Here is an 11,048-nt window from a genome sequence, read left to right as displayed (position 1 = left end):
TATCTCTCTCTCCCCCTCCCTATCTCTCTCTCTCCCTCCCCATCTCTCTCTCCCCCTCCCCATCTCTCTCTCCCTCCCCATCTCTCCCTCTCCTTCCCCATCTCTATCACCATCTCTCTCTCATCCAGGTGTCAACCCTCCCTCTGAAGGCATCATCTGGTGGGGTCAGCATGACCATGGGTAATATCACAACAAGGTCAGCAACGCTGGAGAAACTCAGCCGGTCCTTCACACAGTCAAGGGAGAAAAATGCACAAACAGGCGGTCGTTCTCTGCTGTTAAAGGGGTTTGCAGAGACAGGAGTTGATCCTGACAGATCTCCCTTTGCCCAAGTCATTGCGGAAATAAAACCAGTGAATTTCCCAGATCGCGTCACCGAATTCCCGGTATTCAGACTTTCACTTTTCATTTTGAATGGTGTCGCTGCGAACGCAGGCACTCAGCTCCAGCGCTGACGTTGCGGGACAGGGACGGCTGCGCTCGCGGTTGGGTCTTGGTCCAGGGAACCGCCGCACCGTTCTGGCCGGGAGGTGAGCCGGGGAGGGTCAGAATGAGGGGGACGCGGGGGTGGAGGGGGGGGGGGAAAGCGGGTTGCAGGGAGGTGCAAGGTGGTGGACGAAGGCATGCAGCTCAGTGCGGGAGATGGGAGAGAGAGATGGTGAGGGAGAGAGAGAGAGAGAGATGGGGAGGGACAGAGAGAGATGAAGAGGGAGAGAGAGAGATGGGGAGGGAGGGAGAGATGGTGATAGAGACCCGGAGTGGTTGGAGGATTAGAGAGGTGGTGTCATACCAGAATCAGAGGCAGGCCCAGGCCCTTCACAAACCCTGGGCTGGGATGTGACAAGACCCCCATCCAAGGGTTCCGATCGGGGCACCGAGCCAGGGTTATCCCCCACTCCAGGCCAGGGACAGGTTGCATGGCGAGATTTTAAAGGGAGTTGGTGGGGTGTGGGGTGGGGAGAGAAAGAAAGTTTGAGAGGGAAAGGGAGAAAGAAAGAAAAAGAGGGATAGAAAGTGACAGATGGCAAAAGAAGTGAAAGAGAAAGAAGTAGAGAAAAGAAAGAAATAGGGAGAAAGAGAAATCGAAAGAGAAAGAGGGAGAAAGAGAAAGAAAGAAAGTGAAAGACAATAAGAAAGAGAGAGAATAAAAGAAAGTAAGATGGAGAAGGAAAAGGAGAGAGAAAAAGAGGGAAATACAGAAAAAGAGGGATAGAGAAACAGAAAAGAATAGAGAGGTGGAGAAAGAATGAGAAAGAGAGAAAGAAAAAGGGAAAGATAATGAGGAAGAGAGAGTGAGTGAGAGAGTGATAGAGAAAGAGAGAGAGACTCACTCACATTGCTTTGGGACTCAGGCCTTGCTGGCATGATGTGCCTGGGTTTAGTCACCCCCTCCCAGCATGGACAGGCTTGTGTCCATTGTCAGTCTCAACTGGACCAGCTCTCCCCCTCCCCAGCACCTCCCCCCATTCTGCTTCACTTCCTTGCCCCTCTCCCACCTCCCTCCCTACTGAACCACTCTCCCCACCCTTCCCTCTCATTTACCCCACTATACCTCATCCCCCAAACACCCTCCTCACTGCCACCACTCTCCCTCATCCACCCCTCCCTCCAACTTCCCCCTCATACCTCCTCCCATCCTCCTCCACCTTCACATCTCTCCCTACCCTCTATCCCCTCCACCCCACCCCCTCTCAATGATCCCACGATGCTTTATCCTCCACCCCTCAACCTCCCCTCCTCCTCACACCCCTCCCATTCCCCTCTCTTTCTTCAACCCTTCTCCACACTCTCCTACCATCCCACGCATCCCTACCCCTCTCCCTCATCCTCCCCCTCCAATCCACTCTTCCCAACACCCCTCCATCCTTCACACCTGCATCTACCTCTGCTCACCCCTTCACCCTTCTCCCTACCCCCTCTCAATGATCCTACTCCATCTCATCATTATCATTCCTCAGCCCTACCCCTTTCCCTCATCCTCCGCTTGACCCCTCCCTCCACCTCCCTCTCCCAGCCCCCTCGACCTCCCCACTCCCCACCTCCCCTCTCCCAATTGCCCCACTCTATCTCAACCCTCCTCCCACCTACCCCTCTCCCTTCTTCAACCTCCCCCACACCCCTTCCTTCCACTCTACCCAACCCCCTCTGTTCCTCACCCTCCCTCCTCCCTTTCCCCACCCTCCCCCTTTTCCCCTTCTCTACCTCTTCCAGTTACCTTACTGTCTAATTCTACCTCCTCTCCTACTTCCCCTTCTCCCCTCTTTTCTTCCCTCCCTACCTCCCTCTATCACCCCTTAACATCACCCCTTCCCTACACATCCTCCCCCTCCCTCCCTCCCTCCCCATCTTCCACCTCCCTCCCTCTCCCTTCCTCCCCCCTTCCCTCCCTCTCCCTTCCTTCCCTCACTCCCTAGCCGCTGATTTTTGAGGTCCTGATTGCAGACCCAGGGTGGGGGGATGGGGATGATAGGATTTACCCCGACAAACTCTTCCCCCACTGACCACAGCTTGCGCTTGCCACTGGCAGAGATATATGAAGCGGCCGTGCCGTGCAGGGCTGGCCCGATGGGGATAGTGAGGGAGCGTGCACTCAGCAAACGGACCCTGTGCATCGACACATGGATGTGAGGAACGGAGCCACGATCATCCTTTGCTTCGCTCTGCTTTGTGCAGGTAAGGGGAGGGGAGGGGAGGAGTATAGTGGGGGCGAGAGATAGTGAGACCATACATCCCTCCCTATCTCACCCCCATCAGACCACTACACACCTCCCTGTCTCTGTAACCCCATTGATTCTCCTACACTCGTCCCTGTCTCTGTTACCCCCTCCATTCCCCTTCACCCCTCCCTGTCTCTGTAACCCCCTCTGGTCCCCATTCACCCCTCCCTGTCTTTGTAACCCCCCCCCCTCCGGTCCCCTACACCCCTCCCCGTTTCTGTTACCCCCTCCGGTCCCCTCCACCCCTCCCTGTCTCTTCAACCCCCTCTGGTCCCTGACACCCATCCCTGTCTCTTCAACCCCCTCCGGTCCCCTCCACCCCTCCCTGTCTCTGTAACTCCCTCCGGTCCCCTGCACCCTCCCCTGATTCTGTAATAGATAAGAGATGGAGCCCTTTGTCAAGGGATAATCATCAGGTATTACGGTGAAGGGCTCAAGCCCAAAATGTTGGTTATGTATCGTTACGTTTGCCACGTAAAGGACACTGTCTACCTGATTAGTTTCTCAGCTAGGAAGAAGTCCCAATTGCGAATGCACTAAAAGAAAATTCAACATGTTGCATTATTATACTTGAAGTTGCCTTTAAACTCTGGCAGGAAATCACAAAAATTGGATTTTGCAGTTCCGTTTCCAGCCAGGTGCCTGGAAGTGCGGCTGGAAGATCGGGAAGTGCACGGGATGCTTGGGAAGACCTTGGATCTGAGGTCGAGGTACCGACTGGAGGCGGGGGAGCGGCTCCACAGCATCACCTGGAGGGTGGACAGGGACTATCCCACCCGGATCCTGCAGTACATCACGGGGAAGGACACCACCTTGCCCTCCAGCCCCTACCGTCACCGGATCCGTTTTGACAGCGCCACGGGCTCCCTCTGCCTCTTCAACTTCAGCCGTGGCGACCGGGGGCTCTACCAGATCACCCTCACCACCGTGGACGGGATCGAGCACAAGGATGGTGCCAAGGTGGAAGTCTACGGTGGGTCTCTCCGAAGGGCCAGTCGCGGCGATAATGTCTGTTGGACCCTGTGTGTGATGGGACGTTGCGGAGGGAGCTTCACTCTGGGTCTGACCCCGGGAGTGAGTGATGGGACGGTGTGGAGGGAGCTTCACTCTATGTCTGACCCGGAGAGTGTGTGATGGGACGGTGTGGAGGGGGCTTCACTCTATGTCTGACCCGGAGAGTGCGTGATGGGACGGTGTGGAGGGAGCTTCACTCTGTGTTTAACTTTTCCCTGGACTCCGTGAGTGTGTCCTCTGGATTCAGGGTTACAAATCTTTCCTCACGAGTTCCTTTGATAATCTGAGAGATTTCCTCAATTCTGGATTGAGGATTGTTCGGCCGAAGAGTATATAACGTTTGTGCTTTTTCCCAGGACCCGTTGTGGGGATACGTGTGGCTGTTATCCCTAACCAGACTTCATTGGGGCCGAACCTGACGCTCAGCTGTACAGTGACAGGAGGGAGCCAACTGCGGATCTGGTGGTCCAAGGTGGGCCGGAATATCACAGGATCTTCCAGGTTAGAGTCCGGACATTCGAGGCTGCTTCTGCCCCTCTCCGTGCGGAGTTGGGAGGACTGTGGAACGTACACGTGCTCAGCTTGGAACCTGTTGAACAGGGTGACGCGCAGTCTCAACTTAACAGGTGAGAAGTGGTACGAAGGGCTTTTCCTTTCCTCCGAATGGCCCTTGCCCCGTCCGTCTGGTCATCTGCTCCCTCCTTGCGCCCCTCTCCCTATCCGTCTGGCCATCTCCCCCTCCCTCTGGGTGTTCCCTCCCCCACCCCTATCTGGCCGTCACCCTCATTCAAACAAGTCGACTCCCCCCACATGTCTGGCCATTTCTTTCACTGCTACTGCATGTGTGTCCGTATGTGCGTCTGTTGGTGTGCGTGTGTGTGCGCGCGTCTGTGTATGGGATTGTGTTAGTGTGGGTTGGTGTGTGAGAGAGAGGGTGTGTGTTTGTGTGTTGGTGAGTGTGTGTGTCTGTGTGTGTATGCGCGCGTGGCTCACGGTAGGAGTGCAGTGGTGTTCCGGATCGCATGCCTACACTAACTCCCGACCCTCCTCTCCCCACCTCCCCCCGCCCCCCCACCCCAGGTCTCCCTGGCCTCCCGCAGTGCCAAACGATGGAGAATGCCAGACTACGACTGCGTTTCCTGCTCGTGGCTCCCGCCCTCTTCTGCCTCCTGCTCCTGTCGGGAATTCTGGCCTGCAACCTGAGAGGTGAGCACTTCCTTCCCAAACCTTCCTGGGAACAGAACGTGCGGTTGGCTCATTCCCGTCGTGAAAGGTCCCCAGTACTGCCCAGAGCAACAGAACAGAGGGATCTGGGGACACAGATAAATAATTCCCTGAAAGTGGTGTAATATGCACGCGTGTGCACGCTGGCACACACACACATACACACACATACACACACACACGCACACACGCCCACACAAACACACACTCACACACACTCACGTACGCACACACACTCCCACACACATAAACACACACTCCCGCGCACACACACACATCCACAGAAACACACACACTCCCACACAGAAGCAGGCGCTTACTGTCCATCTTATCTACGCCTCTCAGATTGTTGTCGACCTTTATTAAGTCACCCCTCATCCTTCTACGCTCCAGAGAGAGAAGTCCCCCGGTCTGCAAACCTTGTCTCATAAGACACACTTTATGTCATTTGAATATAAGAGTTGGGATGTTATGGTATAAGACATTGGTGAGGCCAAATGTGGAGAATTGTGTGCAGGTTTGGTCACCGAACTACAGGAAAGATCTCAATAAGATAGAAAGAGGGCAGAGAAGATTTTCTGGGATATTGCCCGGACTTCAGGAACTGAGTTACAGGAAAAGGTTAAACAGGTTCGGACTTTATTCCCTGAAGCGTAGAAGAATGAGGGGAGATTTGATTGAGGCGTTTAAAATTATGAAGGGGATGGACAGAGTAAATTGGCTTTTTCCACTGAGGGGAGGTGAGATACAATCTAGAGGACATGGGTTAAGGGTGAAAGGGGAGAAGTTCAGGGGAACATTGGGAGGAATATTTTCATATTGAAAGTTGTGGGGGTGTGGATCAACCTGCCAGCTGAAGTGGGGAGGTTGGATGAGATACAAGCCAGGAGACATGGGTTAAGGGTGAAATGTAGAGGGGGGAGGGTGGGGAAACTTCTTCACGCCAAGAGCAGTGGGAGTGTGGAATGAGCTGCCAAAGTGGTGAATGAGGCCAGGTACATGGATTTGAGGCGTCCGGACCAGGTGCAAGGACAGTAGCAGAGCACTAGGGGTCAAAGGGCTGATTTTTGCCCTGTAGTGTCCTATGGTTCGAGACCTGGCGCCCAGGGTCTCGGATTTGCTGGGGCAGTAACGATGCACCACAGGGGGGCAGTAAAGGCCTGACTTGCCGCTTTGGTCACCAAACCACAGGAAATATATCGATAAGACAGAAATACAGCAGAGAAGATTTACCGGGATGTTGCCCGGACTTCAGGAACTGAGTCACAGGGAAAGGTTCAACAGGTTCAGGATTTTATTCCCTGGAGCGTAGAAGAACAAGGGGAGATTTGACCAAATTATGAGGGCTGCAGACAGAGTAAATGCAAGCAGGTTCTTTCCCCACTGAGGTTGGGTGAGACAACAGTAAGGGGGTGGTAAATTAATTGGGCAGCACAGCCCAGAAGGGCCTGTTAATGCCTAAATTTAAAAATTGGAATTTAAAATAAATCAGTGGACGTAGGTGTGAACCTAGAACGTAGAACATTCCAGCACAGTACAGACCTTTGGCCCACTCAACAATAAACCTACTCAACAATCTCACCCTTCCCTCCCTCAACCCTCTATTTTTCTTGCGTCCGTGAGCCTGTCAAAGAGTCTTTTAAATGTCCCCCGTTGTACCAGGCTCCACTGCCACCCCTGGCCAGGCATTCCAGGCCCCCACCGCTCTCTGTGTAACAAACTATCTCCCCTAAAACTTTCCTCCCCTCACTTTCTATGGACAGATCCACGGGGAAAATGTGTTTCAAGGGATATGGGCAGGTGGGACCAGTGTGGGTGGGACTGTTGGACGAATCCATGGATAGAACAGATTTAGAGGGACATGGGCAGGTGGGACCAGTGTGGGTGGAACTGTTGGACGGATCCATGGATAGAACAGGTTTAGAGGGACATGGGCAGGTGGGACCAGTGTGGGTGGAACTGTTGGACGGATCCATGGATAGAACAGGTTTAGAGGGACATGGGCAGGTGGGACTAGTGTGGGTGGACATTTGGAAGGATCCCTGGATAGGTTTAGAGGGACATGAGGTGAAATGCGGGCAGGTGGCACGCTGAAATTCAGGAATCCCCTCCCCGGTGGGACATGTTGCTCCACCACAGTTCATTGGAGAGAGTCTTTAATAGCAAGGGTTGTGGCAGAAATGGCAGAAAAGCAGGATTTTGGTGAACGGGAAAGGCCGGAGGGGCTGAATGGGTGTGCTCGGGTGCAGGGAGGTCAGACGGGGTGTGAGCTGATGTGGGGTTCGAACCCTCCCCCCCCACCTCTGTCTGTCTCCTGCAGTTGGGAAGTTGGCCCTAAAGAAGGCACGGAGGGAGACGCAGAACTGCGGAGTTGTACTCGTAATGCCGGCCGCTCCCACCTCCGTGCTTGTTGCTGCGCCCAAGACTGGATGAAGACCGGAAAAGTCTGATGGAATTGATGCCGGATGCCACTCACCTTATTTATTCATTCCAAAGATTCTTGGGCTGGATGCTTCAACGGCTTCAGGAGAGCATGGGATGCACCAATCCTCGGGACACTCCCGGAGGTTCTGATCTTCCCCGCATGGAGGCGGGGCGAGTTCTGAAGGGCCATGAGAGAGTGAGGAGGACAGGCCTACCATGCCACCTCAATGATGACTTCTTCCTCTGCCATTGACCTTTGCTCGCATTGGGGGAGAGGAACTCAGTGCCCATCTGCCCCGCCACCCTGGACCCACTGCAGCTGCAAGAGTGGCCCCTCCTGAATTCCGAGGTACGGGTCAGGTTGGTGATGGCACACTCCTCCACTCACTCTGGGAGGAGTTGGTCCATGCACTCAGCATTCGGCACATTTCCCCCCACCCCACCACCAATCTACAAGGCATGAGTTAGGAGGTTTAGGGAATGCTTCCCTCTCCCTTGGTTGGATTTAATCCATGCACTCTGCATCTACCACATTCACCCACCCTCATCTAAATGGCACAGGTCAGGAGTGTGAGGGAACAGTCCCAGGGGTGGAGTTAGTCCATGTAATCTACATCTGCCACATTTCCCCTCATCTACAAGACATGGGTCAGGAGGTGAGGGAACTCTGCCCTGGTGCGTCTGGCTCTCGAGGAGCACAGCGCCGTCTTTAATGAAGCTGCTCCTTCGATTATTTTCCTCACTCACACCTCTTTAAACTGTTTTTCCTTCCATCCTCGGGGCACAGTGGCTGCAGGGAGCCCCATCTTCTTAGTGCTCCTCCCCCACTGCCCCTCCCACTCCCTCCTCACCGAAACATTGAATGTTATGCCCAGACCATGTGTACAGTTAACCCTCACACGCCCGTGATTTCAGAGAGGTACAAGACCCTATAGATCATTGAGAAGATACCTCACAAAGCCCCCTTATGCCTTTAAACTGCACACCCTGCACTTTATGTGTTTCTGATGGTAACTTATTTGAGCTGTATATTTTCCCAGTCATTTTATTGTTAATTTTACATAAGTTGCATAAAACCTGTTATAAATATATGTGGGATTGAAGATTGGTTCTCAAAAATGAGTATTTATTGTCATGACATGTGTCTCTAAGTTCGTTGTTTTGCGACAGGTGCAAATATTGCAATAAATTACAATTAAAAAAAATAGATTAGTGCAAAAGACTCGAAAGTGAGGCCGGGTCTGGGGTTCAAAAATCCCGATGGTGGCGGAGTGGGGGGAACACACACATGATGAATGTAGCCATCCTTGCGCCACTGGGCACCCACCTTCAGGCTCCCACACCTCCTTCCCACTGGCAGTAGATGGCCTAGGTGGTGGTGGTGGTGGTGGGGGGGGGGGTGCCTTGAGGATAGAGGCTGCTTTCTTAAGGCATCGCCTCGTGTCGACACCTTCGATGGAGTGGGGACTGGTGCCCACAATGCCGCAGGGTGAGTTAACAACGCCTTGTACCCTTTCCCTGGCCTGGGCCTGAGCGCCTCCGTACCAGACAGCAAGGCAACTGATCTGAATGCTCTCCACAGTCTGCCTGTAGAGACCTACAAGCTCCTTCAGTGCTGAATCTCCTCAAACTCCTCGTGAGGTCTAGCCGCTTTGTGAGGGGAGGCCCCAGGTCAGATCCTCAGAGACGTTGACACCCAGGAATTAGAAGTTCTCGACCCTCTCCACTGTTGACCACCCCGAGATGGGAATGTGTTCTGGTTTCCCCATCCTGAAGTCCACAATCAGTTTCTTGGTTTCACTGACATTGAGTGCAAAGCTGTTGCCTCGACCAATTGATCTATCTCCTTCCTGAACAATTCCTCTATGATTGAGATTTGGCAGAAATATAATAAATTATGAGAGGGACAGACAGACAGTGGCTTTTTCCACTGAGGGTAGGTGAGATACCAACCAAAGGGTGTACGTTAAGGATGAAACTCCTTAGGGATAGCCCCAGATTCGAACTCAAGTCACTGGCGCTGATGTTACAGGCCAATCTTTCACCTTCTGATTTGAAGGTTTCAAGATTCCCTTTTTTGTCATGTAACAGTACAGAACATGTAATCTTACATGAAATAGTCTGCCATAAGGATCGCCATTCGTGTTGCCCGGCATCCCTTAGCGTACCAGAGAAGGAGGAGCCAAAAATGATCCTTTCAGAGACACCGAGTGCCCGTGGATTCGCCTCCCACGGTCTCTTCTGCCACCGCGCGGACTCCAGTTTGGCCCATCAGCTCCCGGAGCGCAATCAGGTAGCCCCTCCTTGGCCTCAGCGCCCTCTGGAATCCCAGCTCCGATACCTGGTTCCCCCGTGGGCTGGCCGCCAGTGGCCCGTGAGGGTCACCCACCCTGACCCCGTGACCTGCAGCCCGCGCAGGTCGCTCAGCCTCTGAGCCGGTCCCATCGCCGTGGTCACCATGGGCCCATAAGACATTCGATCAGAAATCGGCTATTCAGCTCACCGAGGGTGTCCCACAATTTAATCGTGAGCTGATCCCTCCCTCCCCCCACATCAGCCCCACTGCCCAGCCTTCTCCCCATAACTGATGATGCCCTGGCTCATTGAGTACCGGTCAATCTCTGCCTTAAATCCACCCAATGACCTGGCCTCCACAACAAATTCCACAGATTCATTGGCCCCGGGATGAAAAAATTCCACTGCGTCTCCGTTCTTATCTTCAACATTGAAGTTGTGCCCTCTTGTCTTGGTCTCCACCACCGTGGGGAAACAGCCTTTCCACATCTACTCCATCCACGCCTTTCGACGTTCAAAATGTTTCAATGAGACCCCCAGCTCATTCTATATTTCAGTAAGTTCAGGCCAAGAGCTGTCAAATGTTCCTCGTGTGATGACCCTTTTGTTCCTGGAATCGTCTTTGTGAACCTCCTCTGCACCCTCTCCAAGGTCAGCACATCCTTTCTTCAACGAGGAGCCCAAAACTGCCCACAATTCTCCTTCTTCACCCTTGACTCAACCCGCAACCTCCAGGCCGCCATGCATGAGGACCCCACTCCAGGTCCCCTTTGCATCTGGGGATTTTCAATTTTCTCCCCATTTGGAAAACATTCGGCCCGTTTATTTCTTCTTCCAAACTGCGTGACCGTTCAGTTTCCACCACTGCATTTCACTTCCTGCTTCTCTGCCCATTCTCCTGATCTAAGTCCTTCTGCAGCCTCCTGGTTCCCTCAATGCCACCTGCTCCTCCACTGACCTTAGAATCATCTGTGAAACTGGCCACAGAGCCGTTCATTCCACAATCCAAATCATTAATATACAACACAGAACCATAGAACACTCTTGCACAGAAACAGGCTCTTCAGCCCTTCAGTCTGTGCCAAACTATTTTTCTGCCTAGTCCCACTGACCTGTACCCAATCCATGTCCCTCGACGCCCTTCCCATCCATGTACCTGTCCAAATTCTTCTTACATGTTAAAATTGAGTCTGGATTCACCACTTCAGCTCATTCCACACCCCTACCTCTCTCGGTGTGAAGAAGTTCCCCCTAAACTTCTCCCCTTTCACCCTTAACCCTGGTTTGTATCTCACCTTCTCTCAGTGGGAAAAGCCAACCTACATTTATTTTGTCTGTCCCCCACATCATTTGAAATACCTCAATCAAATCTCC

General features: G+C 53.2%; 1 protein-coding gene across 2 annotated transcripts; it reads left to right on the top strand.

Moving 5' to 3' along the window:
• Positions 1-412: 412 nt before the first annotated feature.
• LOC138764303 (HEPACAM family member 2-like) lies at positions 413-8,482 on the top strand. 2 transcript variants are annotated; one of them, XM_069940046.1, is made up of 6 exons: positions 413-530; positions 2,528-2,673; positions 3,340-3,690; positions 4,088-4,357; positions 4,812-4,937; positions 7,276-8,482. In XM_069940046.1, exons 2-6 carry the CDS (start codon positions 2,619-2,621, stop codon positions 7,386-7,388), a joined length of 915 nt encoding a protein of 304 aa, XP_069796147.1. In that variant the 5' UTR covers positions 413-530; positions 2,528-2,618; the 3' UTR covers positions 7,389-8,482. The 2 variants fall into 2 exon arrangements, with proteins under 2 accessions (XP_069796147.1, XP_069796149.1); XM_069940048.1 differs by having other exon boundaries at positions 2,508-2,673.
• Positions 8,483-11,048: the final 2,566 nt, after the last annotated feature.

The sequence above is a fragment of the Narcine bancroftii genome, chromosome 5 (assembly GCF_036971445.1).
Source record: "Narcine bancroftii isolate sNarBan1 chromosome 5, sNarBan1.hap1, whole genome shotgun sequence".
NCBI lineage: Eukaryota > Metazoa > Chordata > Chondrichthyes > Torpediniformes > Narcinidae > Narcine > Narcine bancroftii.
The sequence above is the reverse complement of the archived record's forward strand: the minus strand, read 5'-3'. Positions and strand labels throughout refer to the sequence as shown.

What these genes read in the sequence shown, in the direction of transcription:
- LOC138764303 (XM_069940046.1), top strand. Translation starts at nt 2,619, where the DNA reads ATGGATGTGAGGAACGGAGCCACGATCATCCTTTGCTTCGCTCTGCTT. An exon ending in GCGCAGTCTCAACTTAACAG is followed by an intron (nt 4,358 to 4,811) that starts GTGAGAAGTGGT and finishes CCCCCACCCCAG; the next exon opens with GTCTCCCTGGCCTCCCGCAG. An exon ending in TCTGGCCTGCAACCTGAGAG is followed by an intron (nt 4,938 to 7,275) that starts GTGAGCACTTCC and finishes TGTCTCCTGCAG; the next exon opens with TTGGGAAGTTGGCCCTAAAG.